This window comes from Drosophila takahashii, chromosome 2R (assembly GCF_030179915.1).
Source record: "Drosophila takahashii strain IR98-3 E-12201 chromosome 2R, DtakHiC1v2, whole genome shotgun sequence".
Taxonomy (NCBI): Eukaryota; Metazoa; Arthropoda; class Insecta; order Diptera; family Drosophilidae; genus Drosophila; species Drosophila takahashii.
Window position 1 is genome coordinate 32,201,810 of NC_091679.1, and position 21,578 is coordinate 32,223,387.

General features: G+C 36.3%; 8 protein-coding genes and 1 long non-coding RNA gene across 11 annotated transcripts; all 9 read left to right on the top strand.

Moving 5' to 3' along the window:
• Positions 1–185: 185 nt before the first annotated feature.
• Positions 186–1,210, top strand: LOC108059999 (cell death-inducing p53-target protein 1). 2 transcript variants are annotated; one of them, XM_017145499.3, is made up of 3 exons: positions 186–400; positions 681–810; positions 870–1,210. In XM_017145499.3, the coding sequence occupies exons 1-3, from the start codon at positions 253–255 to the stop codon at positions 970–972; spliced, it is 381 nt and encodes a 126-aa protein (XP_017000988.2). In that variant the 5' UTR covers positions 186–252; the 3' UTR covers positions 973–1,210. The 2 variants fall into 2 exon arrangements, with proteins under 2 accessions (XP_017000988.2, XP_017000987.2); XM_017145498.2 differs by having other exon boundaries at positions 187–400; positions 678–810.
• Positions 1,211–2,176: 966 nt separating this feature from the next.
• On the top strand, positions 2,177–2,767 carry LOC123003448 (lipopolysaccharide-induced tumor necrosis factor-alpha factor-like). 2 transcript variants are annotated; one of them, XM_070211877.1, is made up of 3 exons: positions 2,177–2,328; positions 2,419–2,551; positions 2,608–2,767. In XM_070211877.1, exons 1-3 carry the CDS (start codon positions 2,193–2,195, stop codon positions 2,711–2,713), a joined length of 375 nt encoding a protein of 124 aa, XP_070067978.1. In that variant the 5' UTR covers positions 2,177–2,192; the 3' UTR covers positions 2,714–2,767. The 2 variants fall into 2 exon arrangements, with proteins under 2 accessions (XP_070067978.1, XP_044251942.1); XM_044396007.2 differs by having other exon boundaries at positions 2,177–2,313.
• Positions 2,768–3,922: 1,155 nt separating this feature from the next.
• Positions 3,923–5,087, top strand: LOC108060009 (uncharacterized). The gene is made up of 3 exons (XM_017145508.3): positions 3,923–4,180; positions 4,261–4,689; positions 4,748–5,087. Exons 2-3 carry the CDS (start codon positions 4,589–4,591, stop codon positions 4,848–4,850), a joined length of 204 nt encoding a protein of 67 aa, XP_017000997.2. The 5' UTR covers positions 3,923–4,180; positions 4,261–4,588; the 3' UTR covers positions 4,851–5,087.
• A 775-nt stretch (positions 5,088–5,862) lies between these two features.
• LOC108059995 (lipopolysaccharide-induced tumor necrosis factor-alpha factor homolog) lies at positions 5,863–6,280 on the top strand. The gene is made up of 2 exons (XM_017145493.3): positions 5,863–5,972; positions 6,032–6,280. Exons 1-2 carry the CDS (start codon positions 5,872–5,874, stop codon positions 6,132–6,134), a joined length of 204 nt encoding a protein of 67 aa, XP_017000982.3. The 5' UTR covers positions 5,863–5,871; the 3' UTR covers positions 6,135–6,280.
• An 825-nt stretch (positions 6,281–7,105) lies between these two features.
• LOC108059994 (cell death-inducing p53-target protein 1-like) lies at positions 7,106–9,493 on the top strand. The gene is made up of 3 exons (XM_017145492.3): positions 7,106–7,275; positions 9,176–9,308; positions 9,368–9,493. The coding sequence occupies exons 1-3, from the start codon at positions 7,149–7,151 to the stop codon at positions 9,468–9,470; spliced, it is 363 nt and encodes a 120-aa protein (XP_017000981.2). The 5' UTR covers positions 7,106–7,148; the 3' UTR covers positions 9,471–9,493.
• Positions 9,494–15,739: 6,246 nt separating this feature from the next.
• LOC138912682 (uncharacterized) lies at positions 15,740–16,600 on the top strand. Its single transcript, XR_011418241.1, has 2 exons — positions 15,740–16,303; positions 16,362–16,600. It is a non-coding gene; the product is annotated as an uncharacterized lncRNA (long non-coding RNA).
• Positions 16,601–17,126: 526 nt separating this feature from the next.
• On the top strand, positions 17,127–17,713 carry LOC108060092 (lipopolysaccharide-induced tumor necrosis factor-alpha factor homolog). The gene is made up of 3 exons (XM_017145669.3): positions 17,127–17,291; positions 17,361–17,496; positions 17,573–17,713. The coding sequence occupies exons 1-3, from the start codon at positions 17,150–17,152 to the stop codon at positions 17,676–17,678; spliced, it is 384 nt and encodes a 127-aa protein (XP_017001158.2). The 5' UTR covers positions 17,127–17,149; the 3' UTR covers positions 17,679–17,713.
• A 221-nt stretch (positions 17,714–17,934) lies between these two features.
• Positions 17,935–19,228, top strand: LOC108060091 (lipopolysaccharide-induced tumor necrosis factor-alpha factor homolog). Its single transcript, XM_017145668.3, has 2 exons — positions 17,935–18,280; positions 18,960–19,228. Exons 1-2 carry the CDS (start codon positions 17,943–17,945, stop codon positions 19,063–19,065), a joined length of 444 nt encoding a protein of 147 aa, XP_017001157.3. The 5' UTR covers positions 17,935–17,942; the 3' UTR covers positions 19,066–19,228.
• A 424-nt stretch (positions 19,229–19,652) lies between these two features.
• On the top strand, positions 19,653–21,033 carry LOC108060090 (lipopolysaccharide-induced tumor necrosis factor-alpha factor homolog). Its single transcript, XM_070213082.1, has 3 exons — positions 19,653–20,155; positions 20,219–20,348; positions 20,532–21,033. Exons 1-3 carry the CDS (start codon positions 19,909–19,911, stop codon positions 20,650–20,652), a joined length of 498 nt encoding a protein of 165 aa, XP_070069183.1. The 5' UTR covers positions 19,653–19,908; the 3' UTR covers positions 20,653–21,033.
• Positions 21,034–21,578: the final 545 nt, after the last annotated feature.

The window sequence follows — 21,578 nt, forward strand, 5'->3', positions numbered from 1 at the left end:
AAACTGTTACAAATATTATGATGAAGTTGGAAGAATATGCATGCTTTATTCAGTCAGTTGCACCCGGTTTCTGGACAAATATTCTAATCGATCCAGAGCATACGTCGGAAATTGCTTAGTGAGCACATCGTAGGCTACAAAAAATTCCCCACATCGCAAATGAAATTTTAGGTCCCGTCTGTGGAGCGCGCTTTAGTCGTCTGCCTGAACTCGAACGCGTAGCACCTCGGTCGGAAGTAAATAAAGCGAATAATGGAGAAGAATTTTCCGTACGACCAGCAGCAACAGCAGCAGCAACCCTATGTTGCTCAGGCACCGCCCAGTTATGACAACACCCAGGTCTATCCCAACTTGAATCAGCCTCAGCCGGTGATTTTGACACAGCCTCAGATTATGCAGGGTAAATATAAATGTATTTTTAAGGACTTCACAGTACACAGATACGGAATCTATACGGATATTACTAAAGTTAAGTCCAGAGCGATATGGAGACTATATTAACATTGGAAAAATGTGTGTATATAAATTAATGACGAAAAACATTCGCGAAAAAAAGCATTCTTTAAATAAAACCCACAGTTTATTTATACTTTGAGTGCAAAAATATATTCTATAAAATATGATAAGAGCATTATCAAAATTCGTTATACGTAATATTTATAAAAACTTTTTTCTAGCACCCCCCAATGTCTTGGGTGGCGTTCCATCTATGGCTACGTGTCCCAGTTGCGGAGTCCGTCGGCAAACGAAGGTCGAGTTCGAGCCAAGTACCAAAACCCATTTGCTGGCCCTTCTTATCTGCATGTTGGGGTATGTATATCGTGTCTGCTCCTTCAGCCAATGAGACTAATTCTGATCCTGTGTTTTAGGGGAATCTGCTGCTGCTGCATTCCCTACTGCACCGACTCTTGCCAGTCGGCCAAACACACCTGCAGTAGCTGCGGAGCCTATGTGGGAACCTACAAGAACTAGAAATCCTATTCGAAAACCAAGCAAATTTATGACGTCATAAAATGTGAAAAATATACTGGTACACAAACTATGTATTCCTAATGGATCTTCAACACTTCTTTATTGATCTTCGAACTCCGATTTAACACACCGATGTACACATAATAGGGCTGTTAACACTATCCCAGTGTATATTGTGAAGCAGCCTCAATGCATATTTTTACATTAAATTTAAAAAAATAAATAAACACATCCAAAATCGGATAAAGTCTTTAATACATAATTTTTCACTTCAATTAAAATAAATAAACATACCTACTTAGACTTAGACTACCGGAGATGCTTTCAAACTTGCTTTTCCTGGCCTATTGATAACACTTCACTTGTCTGCAACTAAAAATAGTTTAGCATCCGACAATCCGGATTGCAATGCAAATCTATAAAGCGTGAGTCATTTTCTGTGGTCCGGATATGTTATTTCACCATACTCGACTATCAATCCGTATGTATTATGATACAGGGAAAATGCAAAGCGCAATAAGTACAGTATCGAGTTGGTTACGCACCACAGCAGAATGGAAAAAATTGAATCCGATAAAGAAAGTAAACATCAGGGTATATTCCAAGGAGTACCCACTCCTCCACCTCGTCCACAACCGAGAGATTAATCCCCTATTTTCCATTGTTCAACCATAAAGCATTAACATGGTCTTATACATCATGTCAAGCACAAAACAATTTAGGTTAAATTAGTTTATTTATGATTCTAAAACAATTCATACTGTTTGGTCTTTGTTTGTTTTGATTCTTGATCAGGAGTCGACCATCTAAGCACAACTTATATATTATTGAAAATTGTCCTACAATTATTATCAGTGCTAATGATCTCTTTGGTAAATGTTTTGGTTGAAATGTACACTGGAGCTTTACATGAGCTGACCTAAAATCTCATCCTATATTTGATTTAAATTTTATCCCACGTAAATTAAAGTTGGCAACCCGTTCCTCTACAAGATGGAATAGTTGCATAATAAACCCATTTAAAAAATGTATTATAAACAGTGAGCATTTGTCGGAAATTGCTTCATTGACCATCGAAGGCTGTACAAAATTATCACCAATTTCGCCAATTAGAAAAATGGCAAATGAAACGTATTTTAGGTCCATCTATGGAGCTCACTTCAGTCGCCTGCCTGAATTCGAGCGCGTAGCACATCGGTCTGAAATAAATAAAGCGAACTATGGAGAGGAATCTTAAGGACGACCATCAGCAAACCCAGGCGCCCCAGGAACCGCTCAGTTATAACAGCACCCAGGACTACTCCAATTTCAAACAGACACAGCCAGTGATATTTGCTCAGCGTCAGATTATACAGAGTAATTACTGAATAAAAAATAAATTATAAATTTACATTAACTTAAACCTTATGGATTTTGACCATTCTTACAATTTAATTGGATTTCCAGCTCCTCCTAATGTTTTGGGTGCCGTTCCATCTATGGCTACTTGCCCAAGTTGCGGAGTTCGTAGGGAAACGAAGATCGAATTCGAGCCAAATACCAAAACTCATTTGCTGGCCTTTCTTATCTGCTTGCTGGGGTATGTAAATCATGTTTGATCCTTTAGTTTGATCATAATACTAATCCTGTTTTTAGGGGTATTTTATGCTGCTGCTGCATTCCCTACTGCAGCGACTCATGCCAGTCGGCAAAACACACCTGCAGTAACTGTGGGGCCTATGTGGGAACATACAAAAACTAGAAATCTGTTCCGAAAACCAAATATTGCAAAGATGAATCTCAAAAAAGGATATTTAACTTGCTTAACCATATTAAAATGTATGTCATACAGGACGACAAATCTATGAATCCCAAACAGATTTCCACCATTCCTTTATTGATCTGACACTGACACCTGTCACAGTTTATCCTGCAAATTAAATAAATTAACACTTTGGAAGCATAAATCTGAAAGTATTTTTTGGTAGCTAAAATTAAAATGTGGATAAAAATTGACATTTTTCTTAGAAGGTTTCGTCATGTAAGCCGATTCTAGAAAATGTTTAAATTAAATTTTATTCTTTCTTTAATATTAATTGTGGTCTAAATAACAATTAATATTAAATAATAATAATAATATTGTTGCGGAATTTTTTTTGACTCAATTGCCATTAAAGTTTTTTGGGCATGACGTCATAATAGTCTCGTTAATTTTCAACAACCTCTTTTTAATTGTTCAAAGATAAACAATGAACTTCATCCACACTAGGTATGTACGTAATTTGTCTTGTATGTACATTGTACACGGAGCGTATGTATAATAATTTTATAAATAATTAAGTAAACAAACTTATCGCTGGCAATTCGTGGAACTGAGAATCGGAGTCTCGAACTGTGTTACATATATAAATAAGCAGGGAATTTACGGTTCTGATGATTGTTGTATTTGTGAAAACAAACTTTGGTTTAAATCTATATTTAATACCTAAGACTCAGGACGAGTTATCTATTTTATTTTCATAATATTTTAATATTTTTATTAATAAAACGGCAATTATTTTTCTTCTTTCGTAATATAGGTACATGTTTAATAATTTCAAGCTCTTGGGGAAAATCCCTTTTAAAAACATTATGGTTTACGTTTGCTTCTCTAAGCATTTGTAACGAGCCGGTTTTAAACAGTTCATAACGTGTTGGTTGCTTGATTTGTATTTCCCAATAATTAAAACGTTGACTTAGACTACCGGAGATGCTTTTAAACTTGCTTTTCCTGGCCTATTGATAACACTTCACTTGTCTGCAACTAAAAATAGTTTAGCATCCGACAATCCGGATTGCATTGCAAATCTATAAAGAGTGAGTCATTTTCTGTGGTTTTTCCAGTCTTCCAAATGGGTTATTTCACCATACTCGACTATCAATCCGTAAGTATTATGATGCAGGGGAATGCAAAGCGCAATAAGTTCAGTATCAAGTTGGTTACGCACCACAGCAGAATGGAAAAAATTGAATCCGATAAAGAAATTAAACATCAGGGTAAATTCCAAGGAGTACCCACTCCTCCACCTCTTCCACAACCGCCCCAAAAATATCAGCCTGTTGCAAACCGAAATAATTTCGTTGATCGTAAGGATTGTTATAAATGTCTACAAAAAGTCGCACTGAATACGATGAGCTCTGAAGACTTCCAAATATGGAAACGCTGTAGAGGATGCGTGGTGAGATATTGGTAATTAAATTGTTTCCCAAATCTACCTACAGAAATTCATATGTACATTAAAAAATAAAACATTTGGGATTCTTTTACAGCAAAACTTGTACATTAAAAAGATCAAACTAAACTAAATAAATAGTGCATTTGATATTGATACAATACAGATTTTAAAACATTTTTTTCTAATTATTTTGCTTACGGTTTAAATCAAACAATGATCTGCATACATATACGTGAGTAAAAGATTTGCGCAGCATCAGCGAATTCGAACTTTTCCGAGAAAACCCTCTCTTCTCTTGATAAGCATAATGTTCAAGAGAATTCATCCAATGAGTCACACAATAACAATAGCAACATGCAGCCGCCACACACAACTGAATTGCATTGTAATAACGACATTCGACGCTTGCAAAACTTAAAGAAATGTCGGAAGATTTAAGATGTCCCAACTGCGATTCAAGAGCTATGATGAGGAAGAGGTACTTGGCTATATCACGAATGAAGAAGTTAAAGATGGATTTCTGGTAAGTAATAAATTCCACTTTTTTTTTTTAAATCGAATAAGATTTTCTTTCTTTTAAGCGCTCTTTGCTGCTGCCGTCGATATTGTGGAGTAGGAATTTATGAAACTGTCTTCAATTGCCGATCGTGCGGATGGAAAGGCGATTTTCACAGTCTACACTAAGTGTATTTGTTGTAAATAACAAATAAGTCACTATTTCGCATTGCAGTGGCTAGATTTCAGTCAGCTGTTGCACTTTGTGTTTGCAACAAAAAAGCTTTTCAACTAGAGAAGCTTTGAAACTGCACCGCACATATACAAAACAGCGAACAATTAAGAAGCTCTGAAATTTCAAAAAAAGGTTTCAAATAAAAACACATTCTACATAGTATATAAATGTATTATATATATTGTGGTAACTTTATGGACATGTACTTTTATTCTTAATATTTGAATACAGTTTTCCAAAAATGAAAACCCATTAAACACGCTCCTTTTACGCTCCTATCAATGATTTTGGTTGGGTCTAATCGCTTGCATGGATCACATGTACTTAACGTTTTTATTTTTTTAATATTATTTATTTGAAAGCAAAACTGTTTCTATGCTTTGCTCGGTGAAAAACTTAACACCCTTAAATATCCCGTCCCTCTCATACACCTAAAAATAGTTTCACGATCCAGTAGATATAAGCTCTTGTCATCAGTGGCGGATCTAGTATTTAGTTCTCGGGGTGTTTTTAAAACCAATTTTTAGTTGCATGATATATGAGCACCAAATTTCTTATTATTATACGACCCAGAAATGGAGGGGAGTGTGGTGGTACTTATCCCCCAAATACCCCCGTGGATCCGCCCATGTTTGTCATTATCAAGGCCCGATTCTTTCAGATTTTTGATTCTTTTAGTTTGTTGACTGAGGCTAACCGTGAAGCACATCTGCCGGAACAAAACAAATATAGAAAAATGTGTAAGTATGAAAAACCCGTTTCTAAAGTGCAAGTACTAAAAAATTGGGAAGTTCGAACACTAATGGAGTATTAAACAATTATCTTATTTTTCCGTGCTATTTTTTAAGCCGACCCCAGACATGTGATTTAATCTGTCCAATTCTTCGATTCCCGATTGATTTTGTTAAAAAAAATTGTATACAACTTATTTTCTATTCGTTATTTATAGCAAATGTTCTAGGAAATGTTCCATCTATGGCCACGTGCCCGAGTTGCGGTGAGCGTAGGCAAACGAGGGTCGAGTTTGAGCCAAGTACCAAGACTCATTTGCTGGCCCTTCTAATCTGCATGATTGGGTATGTAATTAATTCTATTGTTTGATCCTTTTTCTAACTGAACAAATCTTCTTCTCTAGTGGTATTTGCTGTTGCTGCATCCCATACTGCAAGGACTCCTGCCAGTCGGCCAAACACACCTGCAGTAGTTGTGGAGCCTACGTGGGAACATTCAAGAACTAGGAGTCCAATCCTAAAAACAAAGATCGACCAAAAGTTTTATATTTCATCGTCAAAAACTATGAAAATAACTATATTCAGTATACACAAGAATAAATAAAACCTTATTAAAAAAATAAGGTAATTAACTTTTTTGCTCACTTCTTCTTGTGAGCCGTTTGTGTTATGAGTAAGTACGTGTGCTTTAAATATTAAGTATACGGCGTTCAAATCGTAAAAATCGTTGCCTACTTTTATGACCCTATCAAATACAAACTAAAACACTTCGAGATAAAAAAAATTGACGATCGCACCATCAATTTCAAATGTTCTAATATCATATTTTGTGCTTCATCATTCGGCACGCTTCCTTAAAATCGCACAGCTTTACAGGCATTTTGTATTGCAGCGGCCATACTTAGTAGTCTCCTTGCGCACACTCCCGGTGCGATTCGTCACTACGATGACTTGTTCGTTATATAAATCGTTTAATTATGTTTTTAAAGTTTCAAGTAATCGTCGCATTCGTTTTTAAAGCATCGCAAGATTCAAGAAATGCATATCGGTGCTCAGAAAACGAGTTTGATTTTTACTCGTAGTAAAAAAAAGTATTTAACTACCTGTTAGGAAGGATGTGTTTCCGACCCGTCTGGGGATTTCACTAAATAAAACAACTTCTGTGTCTTTTAAAGGTGTAAAATAATTTTATATGTTAATTTTTGAGCTGAAAGAATGAGTACTCTTATTGTACATAAACACTTTAAGTTTCTTAAGCATACTGCTGACTTTGGGTCCCGTATACTTCACGTTTAAATATTTTGAAAACATTTAATTAAAAAAAAAAGCATAAACTCTCTGCCGTGCGGGGAAAAGAAATAGCATGACGTTAAAATGTATAAAAATTCTTGTCATGATCAAGGCTTGCCTCTCTCAGATGAAAAGCATAAACTCAGATACTCGAAACAAATTTTGTTCCCTTTAGTTTAGTGGTTGAATCGGAACGCGAAGCACATCGGTCGGAATTCAGTATAGATAGGAATGGAGAAGAATATTCCATTGGACCGGCAGCCATACGCTCCCAACGCCCCACCCAGTTATGACAACGCGCAGCAAATTTATCCAAATTTAAATCAGCAACCACCGGCACAGCCGCTGATCATGCAGGGTAAATATAAAATACTTGCCCATTTACCATTTGGCCATTACTTTTTGATAAGTGTTAAGAACTCTTGGGAAAATCAGAAAGCGTTTCAAGAATTCTTACTATTTATATGAATAATACAAGATATGTATGTATGTATCAAATAAAAACACCTCTTAACGAGGTAAAAAACTAGTGACGACCGCACCTTCAACATACAAAAGTTCTGATATCAACATTTGTGACGAAAAATTATTACACTCGTCATTAAATAGACTTTCTAATATTTTCTCATTCGGCCCGCCCTAGCAAACTATTCCAGCATTTTTCCCTTCACAGGCATTTTCTATTGCAGCGTGCCGAATGAGAAAATATTAGAAAGTCTATTTAATGACGAGTGTAATAATTTTTCGTCACAAATGTTGATATCAGAACTTTTGTATGTTGAAGGTGCGGTCGTCACTAGTTTTTTACCTCGTTAAGAGGTGTTTTTATTTGATATCAGAAGTTTTTGTTTGTTTACATTTGCTCTCATAGGAGCTAATATATACATTTAAATTTAAATTGGTCAATCATAATTTTTAAACTATTGTATTTTAACAAATTAAGTTAAAAAGGCGTTGAAGTATTTCAAAATACCTTTTAAACGAGGTATAGCACATGTCTGTACCTTTAGTAGTGTAGAACTTACAAACTAACGAAATTTAGCTATTTTTAGCTTTTTCCCGCTAAAGTAGCGGCTTTTTTTAAAAGTCGTAGAACAAAAGATTCCTATATGGAACTCTTAAGTGCAAATTTACTGATTCCATGACCCTAAAATACAGTTCGGATACCCTCCCACAAAATTCAATACTCAGGGAGCGTTAATTGTTCGAGCTGGCAAAAGTGGCTATTTTCGTATAAAAATAACTTTTAAACGTGACTTTTTACAGTAATGTGTTATATACCAAAATTTAAGGAATCTCAAGGGCTATACAGTTTAAGGTTTTAAGGAAAATCGTTAGAGCCGTTTTTGAGAAAAATAAAAAAAAGCTAAAAAAAAAGTTTTAAAAAATTGTCTTTTGTTCATATTTTTTTAATTATTACATTTACACAAATTGCATATAGAAGGCGTTTATAGCATTTAAAATTACCTTTCAAACGAGATGCAGCACAAGTCTGTAGCTTTAGTAGTATAGAAGTTACGGCTTTCCGATTTTTAGCTATTTATAGCTGTTTTCCCGCTAAACTAGCGAGTTTTTCCAAAAGTGGTAGAACAAAAGTTTTTTATATCGATGTGATGAACGTCATATAAAATTTTCAAAACTTAAAAAACATGTTTTGGACAAACTGACAAACTGACAAACTGACAAACTGACAAACAGAATTAAATTTTCATTTTGGGAAGACGAAGAAAATCTTATTTTGGCTATAACTTTTGAACGGAGCGTCGGATTTTGACAAACGACCCCTCATTCGACGGGTATTTTCAAAAGGAATACAAGTAAAATATTGCGAGGGGGCAATTATCCCCACCGGCCCCAACAGCTCCAAATTTCGAAATTTTCACTTTTTCACTTTCACCGCTCTCTCTCCCAAGCAAATTGATTTTCTTAGAGTCTTGGTATGCAATCCTGTTAGTTTTTGCAATACCTTTCGATAGGTGTATCATTCATTATGATCGGACCATCACAGTAGATTTTCATTTCTTCGTGTATATATAGTAGTCGCCTTCGCACACTCTCCTGGTGCGCTTCGTCACTACATGGACTGCCGTCCATAGTGATATAGTGCTCTCTAAGTGGAAATTAAAGATATTTCTGTTTGGGTTCCTTTAAAGCTACATGTGCTATTGATATACAAAAAAATATCTTAGAACAAATTTTGATTGAATGAGAAAATTATTAAAAATGATTACAAACGAATTTTCTACTTAATATTTTAGCACCCCCAAATGTGCTTGGAAATGTTCCATCAATGGCCACCTGCCCGAGTTGCGGCGCTCGTAGGCAAACGAGGGTCGAGTTTGAGCCAAGTACCAAGACTCATTTGCTGGCCCTTCTAATCTGCATGATTGGGTATGTAATTCATCCTTTAGTTTGAACATTATCATAATTGAACTAATCTTTTCTTATAGTGGTATTTGCTGCTGTTGCATCCCATACTGCAAGGACTCCTGCCAGTCGGCCAAACACACCTGCAGTAACTGTGGAGCCTACGTGGGAACATTCAAGAACTAAGAAATGCATCCTAAAAAGCAATATATCCAGGAACCTTTTAATTTACAGTGAGTCGCATTAATATTCGGTTTTTTTTTTTTGTCAACTTCAAACGTGAATAAAAAGTTTGAAACTAATAAAACAAAAAATCAAATAATGCAGAAATAAAGCTTATTTTATTACCTTTTCATAGATATATATATGTTATTACTTTTTTTAAAATTTAACTGAGAAACATGCATAAACGAAAGAAAAGCCGAATATTGGGGCCACATTAATATTCGGTTTTCCCTTTTTGTACTAAAAATCAAAAAAATTATTTAGGAAGTAAACTAAATTTGACATTTGAAATGCTAGCCATTATTGTCTATGGTATCGTTTAAATATTTTGGCATACTTAAAACTTTTTTTTTTGCCTATTCTGGGCCAGTTTTTCCAACCTAAAAAAAGGATGTACGGGATAATGTCAAAAAAGTTTGCAAAGGTACAACAAATTCTCGATTTTTTTTTTTTAATTTATGGTTAAACCCTTAGTCTTTAACTAGAAATCAGTTTCAGCGCAATCCATTAATCACACCAAAAAAAATGGATGGGTACAAAACGGAGTCGCTCAGAAGAAGCGTTTTGCTGCTTGATTCCATACAAAACTTAAGGAAAAATTAATTTTCGAGCGACTCTGCTTTTGTACCCATCCATTTTTTTTGGTGTGATTAATGGATTGCGCTGAAACTGATTTCTAGTTAAAGACTAAGGGTTTAACCATAAATTAAAAAAAAAAAATCGAGAATTTGTTGTACCTTTGCAAACTTTTTTGACATTATCCCGTACATCCTTTTTTTAGGTTGGAAAAACTGGCCCAGAATAGGCAAAAAAAAAAGTTTTAAGTATGCCAAAATATTTAAACGATACCATAGACAATAATGGCTAGCATTTCAAATGTCAAATTTAGTTTACTTCCTAAATAATTTTTTTGATTTTTAGTACAAAAAGGGAAAACCGAATATTAATGTGGCCCCAATATTCGGCTTTTCTTTCGTTTATGCATGTTTCTCAGTTAAATTTTAAAAAAAGTAATAACATATATATATCTATGAAAAGGTAATAAAATAAGCTTTATTTCTGCATTATTTGATTTTTTGTTTTATTAGTTTCAAACTTTTTATTCACGTTTGAAGTTGACAAAAAAAAAAAACCGAATATTAATGTGACTCACTGTATATAATCGATAATCGATTTAGCGTCGCTTGTGAACGGTTGTGTTTACCTGTGCTCTGAGTTTTTGATTTATTTTTGTGATTTTTTACGCAAGTGTTTTGTGTTTAGCATCTAACAAAGTTTGCCTAACAATCGCGTTAGTGTTTTAAATAGATCTCCCTGTTTAACGGGTATGTGGTTTTAGTTATTTTAACAATTTCCATTAGATTTGTTTAATATCTTGGCTTTGTTGGTGTTATTTTGCGCTCTCTAAATTTGCTCTTGTATTCTCTCTCTTTTTCTCTCTCTCTATTCCGCTCTATTTTAACTGTAATTTCGCTCTCTCGGAACCTGCCAAATTTCTTGTAGACTCTTGGGTGCTTTTCTCATAGTCTCTCTCTCTCGCTTTACATTGTAACTGTTCGTTCGTTTTGTTGTTGGTGCCGCACAAGCCACGCTCAGTCGATTGAACACTTTTTCTCTCGCGCTCTCTTGCTCTCGACTTAATTCGCGATCTCGCGCTCTTATACTTTTGTGTTTTGTGTTTTTTGCGGTTTTGGAATTTGATCCCAGTGCCAAATTTACTCGAGGTATATTTTCCACATTTTATTTTCTATATCTTCGAATAATCTTTTTTTCCTATAAAATGGCCCTTATCTGTATGAAGAAAAGTTGTGCTCTTCCGATGTCAACCAAAGATTCTTTTATTATCTGCTGGCTCTGCGATTCGGTCATGCACGTCAAATGTGCAGGATTTACTGGCAGAGTTAAAGACTTCATTGAAATGCGTACCGGTCTCATGTGGGCATGTGAGTCCTGCAAGGAAATGACAGTCGAAATGAGCAGCTTTATGAGGCAGACTCGAGACGGACTATTAAACCTTTCACGAGTTTTCACACAGCTCAATGACGGGTTCAACTCAGTTTGCGACCAATTTAATAATAAGAAATTATTATTAACTGAGTCGCCTAAACGGAAAAAAGCCAGCTCAGGGGCGGTTAATAAGACCGTGAAACATAACAAAACATTGAACTCGGTAGCTGCAGCAGTTCCGGTCGGTACAGGGGTAAGCGAGCCACCTGTGCCTATGGTAACAGCCAGTTCCGGAGGTGACCCTGTTTCTGGATGCCAACCTGAGCTACAGAAGTCGGTGCTGACCGTAGGTACAGTAGGAACCGCTTCTGGGTCCCAGCCGAGTGAGGTTCAGACTGCTGCTGGGGGGCGTAAGAAACTTTCAGTTGTTCCACATAGGAAGCAATTGTTTGTTTCTAGATTTACCCCGGATACCAAATCTGAGGATGTTATGGAATTCATACGTGAAAAATTCCCATCCGAGGACATTGAAGTTGAACAATTTCGATTTTCGTACGCCCGTAGGATATCTTCTTTTAAAATATTTGCTCCGCCTGATGTGTTTAATGTACTACTTTCTGAAAGCTTTTGGCTTAATGATGATTTGGTAATAAAAGAATTTGTTCCCAATAAACCGAGAACAAATAACAGGCCTCCCACTGTGCCTAATAATCGGCTTTCCACTGTGCCTAATAATAGGCCTTCCACTGTGCCAAAAAACTAACAGGTTTATTTTTGGCTTATCAAAATGTTAGAGGACTAAATATGAAGCTACCAAAGCTTTATGCTGACTCCTCTGCATTTACTGAAGATATTTTGGCTTTTACGGAGACTTGGCTGAAACCAGAGATATCTGACTCTGAAGTTTTGTCAATGAACTTTAACACCTACAGGACCGATCGCTCCCCGCGTAGGGGGGGTGGTGTTCTGATTGCCGTTACCTCTAGTTTAACATCGGAGAGGCTTAACATTCATATCCCTAACGATATTGAATTTGTTAGTGTCAAAGTTTCCATTCAATCCTTATCTATTTTTGTAACCTGCTCTTATATTCCTCCTGGCTCTGATTTACTAATTTATGAGCACCATCTGTCTGCTATTAAATCTGTTCTATCCTTTCTTTCTAACAGAGACCTTTTGATTGTTTTGGGTGACTTTAATCTCCCAAATATCTCTTGGTCTCTTCCCACTGACTCACTTGTCGCTACTCCTTTATCCGCCCATGATTTTGTGGATGGCCTTTTAGAATTATCGTTACAGCAAGTAAGCTTTATACGAAATTCATTAAATAGACAATTAGATCTAGTCTTTGTTTTAGATCCGCATGAAGTCACTGTAGCTAGAATTGACGCACTTGTTGTACCTGAAGACCAATATCATCCAACTTTGGAATTGACAATTGGCCTCCCCTGTACTGATACCCTTTCTCCTTTAGTTCCTCAAACTAAAAGGAGATGCTTTCGTAAATGTGACTATAATAAACTAAACTACATGATTTCTCAATATAATTGGACTGATTTGTACAATTGCATGGATATTGACAGTGCAATTGAACTTTTCTATAGCGTTTTAAACACTTTCTTTGACGAATGCGTACCTGACAGTCTTCCTCCGAAGCTAAACAGGCCTCCTTGGTTTAACAATGAGCTTCAAAGACTTAAAAATCTTAAATCCAACACTTATAAAAAGTATAAAAAAACGGGAAAGCCATCTGATTTTGCGAAATATGTTGTGGCTCGTTCAGATTTTAATGTTCTCAACAGTCATTGCTATTCCATGTATTTAAATCGATGTAAATTCGAGTTTTCAAATGATCCGAAGCAGTTTTATAACTTCGTTAATGCCAAGCGTAAGTCTTCGGCATTGCCTTCATCGGTACGTTTAAACTCAAAAGAGGCATCGTCGGATTCTGAAATTGCGGATTTATTTGCCGAGTTTTTCCAAACTACTTATAGTTCGGCTGCTTGGTCAAACCCTACCTACCCTAACCACTTAAATAGGGCTAATTGTATTTTTACCCCTGTAATTACCGAAAGTTCTCTTTTAAAGGATTTAGCAACAACAACGCCAACGTATTCTCCCGGTCCTGATGGACTCCCTGGGAGTGTGCTTAAGTTTTGTGCTTCAACCATTTGTAAACCGATTCTTAAACTTTTTCATTTGTCTATTTCATCATCAGTTTTTCCAACTATCTGGAAGGACTCTTTCATTATTCCACTCCACAAAAAGGGTGCGAAGGCGGATGCTCAGAATTATAGAGGCATTTCTAAATTGTCGGCAATTCCTAAAGCATTTGAATGTACACTCAAAAAAAAATTTTAGAAAATCGCCTATGGATTTGCTTTACTGGCGATTTTTTTCTATATTTCTGGAATATTTCTTGAATTTAATGAATTTTGATTAATTGGAAGAAAATTTTCTTTACCAGTAGAAAATTTTTTTATTTTAAAGAAAAAAATCGCCAGTGAAGCAAATCCATAGGCGATTTTCTAAAATTCAGGGCGATTCATTTTCTGAGTGTATTATTACTTCTCATTTGCAGCATTTATGTTCCTCGCTAATATCACCGTGTCAGCATGGTTTTGTTAAGCGAAGATCGACCACCACCAACCTTCTTGAACTATCATCTATTGTAATAAATGGATATAAGAATAACATGCAGACTGACGTTATATATACAGATTTTAGTAAGGCCTTTGACTCTGTTAACCACTCTCTCCTTTTATTCAAATTAGATCAGCTTGGGTTCCCATGTAATCTATTAACTTGGATTTCAAGTTACTTGAATGGTAGGACTCAGAGGGTTATATTTAAGAGCGCTGTTTCTAAAATGATCAACGTGACATCTGGAGTTCCTCAAGGTAGTCATTTAGGCCCTTTGCTGTTTACTTTGTTTATTAACGATCTTCCCTCTATCGTAGCTCATTCTCGTGTACTAATGTACGCTGACGATGTTAAGCTTTGTTTATCATATAAAGATGTAGGGTCCGGTTTCAACTTACAGTCAGATATTGATTGTTTTCAGGGATGGTGTGAGTACAACCTTTTAAATCTGAACTGCCTTAAATGCAACGTTATGACTTTTTACAGGGGCACTCCTACGTTTGTTAGTTATTCTCTTCAAAATACACCACTCGACCGTATATATTCAATTAACGATTTAGGTGTTCTTCTCGACCCAAAACTTAAATTTGATTGCCACATAATGGCCACTGTCAATAAAGCTATGAGTGTTTTTGGGTTTATAAAGCGTTGGTCAAAGGAATTTGATGACCCTTATACAACCAGATTATTATTTACCTCCCTTGTCCGTCCTATTTTAGAATATTGTTCTTCAGTTTGGAGCCCACAATATCAAGTGCACATCGACCGTATTGAGTCGGTGCAAAAAAAATTTCTTCTTTTTGCCCTTCGTAGTTTGAACTGGGATCAAAACGTAAGGCTACCTTCCTACCAGAGTAGATTACTATTGCTTAATTTACCTACACTTGAAAACCGTAGAATAATGCTTGGTACTATTTTTATGCAAAATCTTATAAGAGGTGATATTGATTCCGTAGAACTGGTAAACCGTTTAACTTTTAATGTTCCCGTTAGACTAACACGAAATTATTACCCTCTTAATTTGCCTCGATGTACATCAAATTTTACTCTGCATGAGCCTTTTCGTGTTCTATGTAAAAATTATAACAATCTTTATCATTTAATTTGCACTTCAACATCTATCCCCGTATTGAAAACTAAAATTTTATCTCATTTGCTTCAATCTTAGTTGTAGTATTTGTAGTATTTGGTTTCATGTCTTTTCCTCGCGAACTCGCATTTTTGCCCTAATTGATAAAGGGTCCCGCGCGTAACAAGCACGTGCTTGGTATCGTTGGGCCACTTGTTTGTACTGCTCGTAGTGCATCAACGTCCATCATATAATTAAAAATATTTATAAAAAAAAACTTCCTAGCGCAAATAGCAAATTTCCTCTTGTAATTTTGGGTTTCGGACCATACCAACTCTATTCAGAATAAGAACAAAAACGTTTAAAAAAATAAATAAACAGGTAACTCTCATTTATTGAAATCAATAGAAAGTGGAAAGAGTCGTGAGTAATAATTAAGATGCGTGCTTCAAATATTAAGCATACGCCGCTTAGTTTGTAAAAATTGTTGCATACTTTTTTGCTTTGATAAAATATTTAGAGTTTCCAGAGTTTTGTTCACCATTTAATATAGTTTTTTATATTGATTTTTTTTAATATTTGTTAGTCATTTGACGGGAAAAAACTCAGTATATAAATGGTTGATACTTATATGTTAAAAAAAATTGCCAAGTGTATATACACACAAGAAATTGATTCTCCTATAGGAGAATCTATAACTATTACTAGGCTTCAGTTGATACTAAATAACAAACTTGAATTTTCATAAAAAATATATATTTTTTTAAAAAAGGCGCTTTCGATTTCAATATTGACATTTCGCTGCAGCTCAGAATTATGTATGAGTAATAAATATAGCGAAAAGCTAATTAAGAAATTATTGATAACAGTCGGAGCTTATCAGCTTGGAATTCCTATTAAATTCGGGAGACGAGTTTTGAGCGCAAATCTGTAGCTATTGAGTTGAGCTCAGTTTTAAAAAGATGTCGCTCAGGAACAGAACAGTTTTTAAAAGGCGATCGACGGAGGTTTACAGAAGTTTGTCGGAACCAAAGACAAATTCGAAAGCTGAACAGAAGAGAAACCCATCCAAGAGATCTATCGATTCGGAGGATTTAAAGTTATCTTGGAGTAAACGAATATGGTTTAATGTGCGGTATGTTGAAGATATAAATTTGGCCAAAAAGCAGATTTTCAAATTTATTGTATTTCAGAACCCTCTGTTGCTGTGGTAAACCGATGACTAAGTAAATTATTTGTCATTAAAAAATAGCCCTATTAGTGTTAGGCTTAAGTCTTAGAGGCATAGAGATAATTCAATTTTGAATACATGTTTACAAAATAAAAATGTAATATCGTCATATATTGTAATTTTAAAATCGAACAATTAGTATTTTTCTGATGAAACATTTGTGTATGTGCAAATAAAATAAAATAAAATGGAATACCGGCACTTCGCAACAGCTTATTATTCTTATCAAGATTTAACATGTATTGCTGCACACGACAAAATGTCATTTTTTGCAAGTATTCAAAATAAATTCGTGAAACACGAGAGGGTTTTAGTGTTTCTACAGCTTATAAATATAATATATCCATTCAAAGTCGAAAAATTACTAAGAACTCTTAAGTGTTTATGCAGTCACGTCCGCCAAATCCCCGACGATATCCTCTTCATGTGAAGAGTCAACCGAATACAAAGGATCTACCGCTGGCAAAAGCCATTACCTCTTTAAGGGTATAGAACTAAAAGTAAAAGAGTGCTTTTATAAAACACCTATCTTCTATCCATAGACTATTAGGAAAGAAAAAGAATTTCTTCAGGTGGAAAAGCGCTTTCGTTTTCAACAAATTAAGTTGTTTGACCGCATAAGTACAAATATAATATAGCTAAATGCAAACAAGGTAAAAAGCTTAAAAAAGAGCTTTGGTAGACATCGCAGCGGCAGTAAAACGCGAGAGTTGTACTCGGTTTCAGTTCGAAATTGGTGGTGAAACGAAGATGCAGTACAACCAACCGCCGGCGGGGCCAACAGGGTATCCCCATCAGATGCCACCACCGAGTTACGAGCAAGTGGTGCATGTGCAGGCGCCAATTCGAGTGGTTCACACGACGGCACCTCCGCCCGTGGTGATCATACAACGTGGGTTTTGATTACGGGAAAATTAGTAATGATATATTTTATACATGTAATAATATATTTCATATACAGATCAAGCCGTATTGCCCGTGGGTCCCGATCCTACCTTCATCACCTGTCCGCACTGTCATGTCCAGAAATTGACCCGCGTGGAGTATTCGCCCAGTGTGAAAACGCATTGCATGGCCGCCATTCTCTGCATAGTTGGGTAAGATCCCCATCTTCATCTCCAGACTCCCGAGCTCCTCCAACTTATCTTATCTTTAATGGAAAATACCAAACAGCCTCTGGTGTTGTGCCTGCCTGCCTTACTGCGCCACCAGCTGCATGAATGCAAATCACTTCTGCGGCAATTGCAACAAGTTCGTCGGCGTTTACAACAGCGATTAGTAAATGCCCCACGAAATAAATAGAACCAACCGAACCGAACCAAATCGAACCGATCACACCCTCAACAGCAAACCCACGAGTCATTTATGAAAGCGAACATTTTTGGTCAGGTGTCGACACCTAATGGGGTAAACAATCGGGCCGGCGAGCTTTTGGCTTTACTTGATAAGAATACGCGATACGATACCAAGCACTTTTTTCTTTCCGCGGCGCTCCCTTGAGTCATTTCCCAGCGATTCACACACCCAGTGCAAAGGCAACAATATGGAGCCCGTCTATCCAGCTGCACCCTTGGAGAAACCCAAGGGATCCGAGGCTGCGGTGCTACAGTCCCAACCTGCAGAGCACCAGCAGCTCCTGCCGCCAGCGCCACCGAGCTACGACCAGGCCACCTCCATTCCGGCCGAGACCACGGGACCAACTCCAGACAGACCAGCTTCGGTCACCACCCAGCACACGGTAGTCGTGGTGCCTGGTTCGCCCTACGGCCCGGAACCCATGGACGTGCAGTGCCCGCATTGCCACAATTACGCCCGCACTCGGGTCTCCTACAGACCCAATTCGCGCACCCATCTGATCGCCCTGATATTGTGCCTGTTCCAGTAAGTATCCAGAAAAAGATAATTTAAATATAATGTGTTGGCCACTCGAGCTTAATGGGTAGGTAACCACCTTTCTCATTAGATATTCCTAAAATTTGTTATGAAAGTAACAAGTTGGTAAAGTGAATCTTGCAAAACTTAATAATTTAGTTAGATTCTTGAGCGCTGTAAGGTTAATTTCAATTTAAAATTCTCCATATTAATTACAAAATATTTTTATTGTGGCTCATTAAGTTTTATAATTATGAGATATTTTCAAAATATGTTGGTAAAAAAAGTAACTATGTCACTACAATCATCAAAGAACTCTAGCGAAAAAGTTTATCTGACTGATAAAAAAATACATAAAATGTTGTTTGGCGTACACTATTTTGATATTCTTTCTTATCAATGATACTATTGATATGAATAGCCATCTATTTGAACGGTTGGCTTTTAACATTGAATTATAATATTCTATGTTTGTTATTAATTAAGTAACTTTAATATGTGTAAAAACATTCCGTAATATTTATATCCCAGAAGAATAAATATGAAATTTAAAATACTTTTAATTAAAACCTATTTATAAATTGTTTGTTTAAAACATTACAATAAACCGCAGTAGAAAATGAAAAGTTTTCTGTGCAAGTTCCACTTATGTATGACTCATTTTGTCGGTTTTTTTCTCTTCTTACAGGTTGTACTGCTGTGTGTGCCTGCCGTATTGCATTTCCAGTTGCATGAACACGAATCACTACTGTGGCATGTGCGATCGTTATTTGGGCACCTACGATCGTAAGTGAGCAACTAAGGAGTTTTTGTCTGGGCTCTCTGCCCATTTGTACACATTTTCTTCAAATGATTAGTTAATAAATGGCCTGCAACAAGCAAGCCGAACCAAAAGAATGTATTTCGCACTTGAAAGTGGGTTTCAAAAGCTTTAATATTTAACCAATTCTTTCTTATAATAATGTTCCAGATAAATGAAAATTATTTTAAAAGTAAAACAGGTTCCTAAAATCTTAATTAATAAAGCCATGTTAATTTTAGTTTATTAAGACTATAATTTGGCTTACTATTTAATTGTAAAAAGCTCTTGCTCTTATTTTTAGAATTATTAGAGTTTTTGCATTTTATAATATGACATTCAAGGGCGCTTTGATAACTCAATCTTTTAGTTACCAAAAGCTTACTTAATTAGCGACATACTACTATCTGCTATAAGTATACTTATCGGACATCCTATTCTCCGACGTGAGATACCTTGGATAAACAATGAAACTCATTGTGTGCATTAGATAAAGCTCGGTAAACATTATTCGAGAGATACTTTCGGTTTTGCAACGCAACAGGCCGAAAATGATTGCTCAATCTGCTGGTCTGGGGAGCTTTTTCAAGCTCGCTCCGATCTGAGCCAAAAAACTTGATTGGGATTCCGAAACTGAATCTTTACCTGGATCCAAATCCGAATCCGCTGGCAGTTGTGAGCGGCGATCGAAGTGCAAAAGACGCCGTCTAGTTGTAAATACGCAAAGTAAACACACTCGTCTGCTGAACGGGAACCGGAATCTCTTACTCATTACAAATCGAATAAAAAGAGACGTTGAACTTCGCACTAAAACTAGGGCTTTGTACGGCATTCAAAGATGGATCAGAAGCGAGCCATGCTTTATCCGCAGGTGGATTTCAACACCCCGAGTGCCCCCTCGCCGACGCCAACGAGGGAGTTGGGCAATCCCATGGGCCTGCCCCTGGAGGCTCCTCCATCGTACGATATGGCTGTGTCTGTTCCGGTGGTTCCAGTGGTTTCCGCACCAGCAATTGCCCCAGCACCACCGCCAGTGGTCGTTGTCGAGCAGCCAGCACCACAGCCGCCTACAGTGGTGCCAGTAGGTTGGTAGTTTACTCGGTAGTTTTGGCATAAAGCTCTCCTGACGTCACTTTCCGCTGTTGCAGACACCCTGCACTTGGGTCCCAATCGAAGTAGGGTTCTTTGTCCCGCCTGCGGTGCCAACAAGACCACCAGGATGACACACACGGCCAACTCTAGGACCCACATGGTAGCAGGTCTTCTCTGCTTAGTAGGGTGAGTTGTGGTTTCTCTTGAAGGTTAGCAAAAATATACTTTAATACCTGTTTGGAAAAACCTTTCAAAGTGTCTGCTTGTCTTCATAAAATGTTTTTAACTTACTCTAAAGTTCATTTTAATTGCTTAAAAACTAGAAATATAGAATCTATGTTTAAATGTTCTTTTATATTCTTTTTTTAGATTTTGCTGCTGTGCCTGTTTTGTCCCCTATTGCATGAACAGTTGCCGCACAGGAAATCACTATTGTCGCAAATGTAACACCTTCCTGGGAGCCTATAATCCAAAAGGGATAAACTCGTGATAAGACTGCGATACGGGGGCTAAGAAAATAGATCAGTTAAAAGTTGTATGCAAACAAAAATCAGCTGATGTTTGCCAGCGAATAAATTAAGATATCACAGAAGCACTTGTGTAAAACGCAAAGCGTTAAAGAAAAACTAAAGGTAAAGAAAATATGGGCATCTATTATTATTTTTTAGCCTCTACTATGTTTCTGTAAAAAGAGATTTCCATTTAAAAATAATAAACACTATAATAGACATAGGCAAAACCGCTCACCTTCGCCTTTGTTGCTGAGCAGCTGGCCTTTGGCTTTGGCTGGCTAGTAAAAATAAAGGCGTAGGTGGAAGATTCGCTTGGCTTGACAATAAAAAGATAAAAAAAGAAACAAATACAAAAATTGCAAATCAATATTATTTTGGCGCCTAGCTCCCATAGTAATAATAGGAAAAATAATAGATTCTTGGGAATTTCACGTTTTTAATATTTCAGAATAACGAATTAAATGTTATTTAAATCATAGGTCACTATGATATAGTTAATCGGATCGATAAGTAATGCCTAAAATCCAGGGACCGTAAATAATCATTATTTGAGATTTTTATTTTAAAATGCCTACTGAGGTTTTTACAAGTTTTAATCAACAATTTAATTGGTTTTTATGCACTTTATAGACATGAACAAATAACAGTTCATTTGCTTTCCAAATTTGTTGAAATGCATATACATACTTTGTGGACAAGAGTAAAAAGAACGTTATTTTTGACGTTTAAAACAAAATATCACAGTAGTCTTTTTAAAATAAAAATCTCAAATAATGATTATTTACGGTCCCTGCTAAAATCTATTTCTTCGTTTGACATCAAAATGAATCTAAGTATCAAATTGTCGTAATATTCTGAAATTAGTTTGTGATTTTTCAAAATATTCCTTACATTTAAACCATAA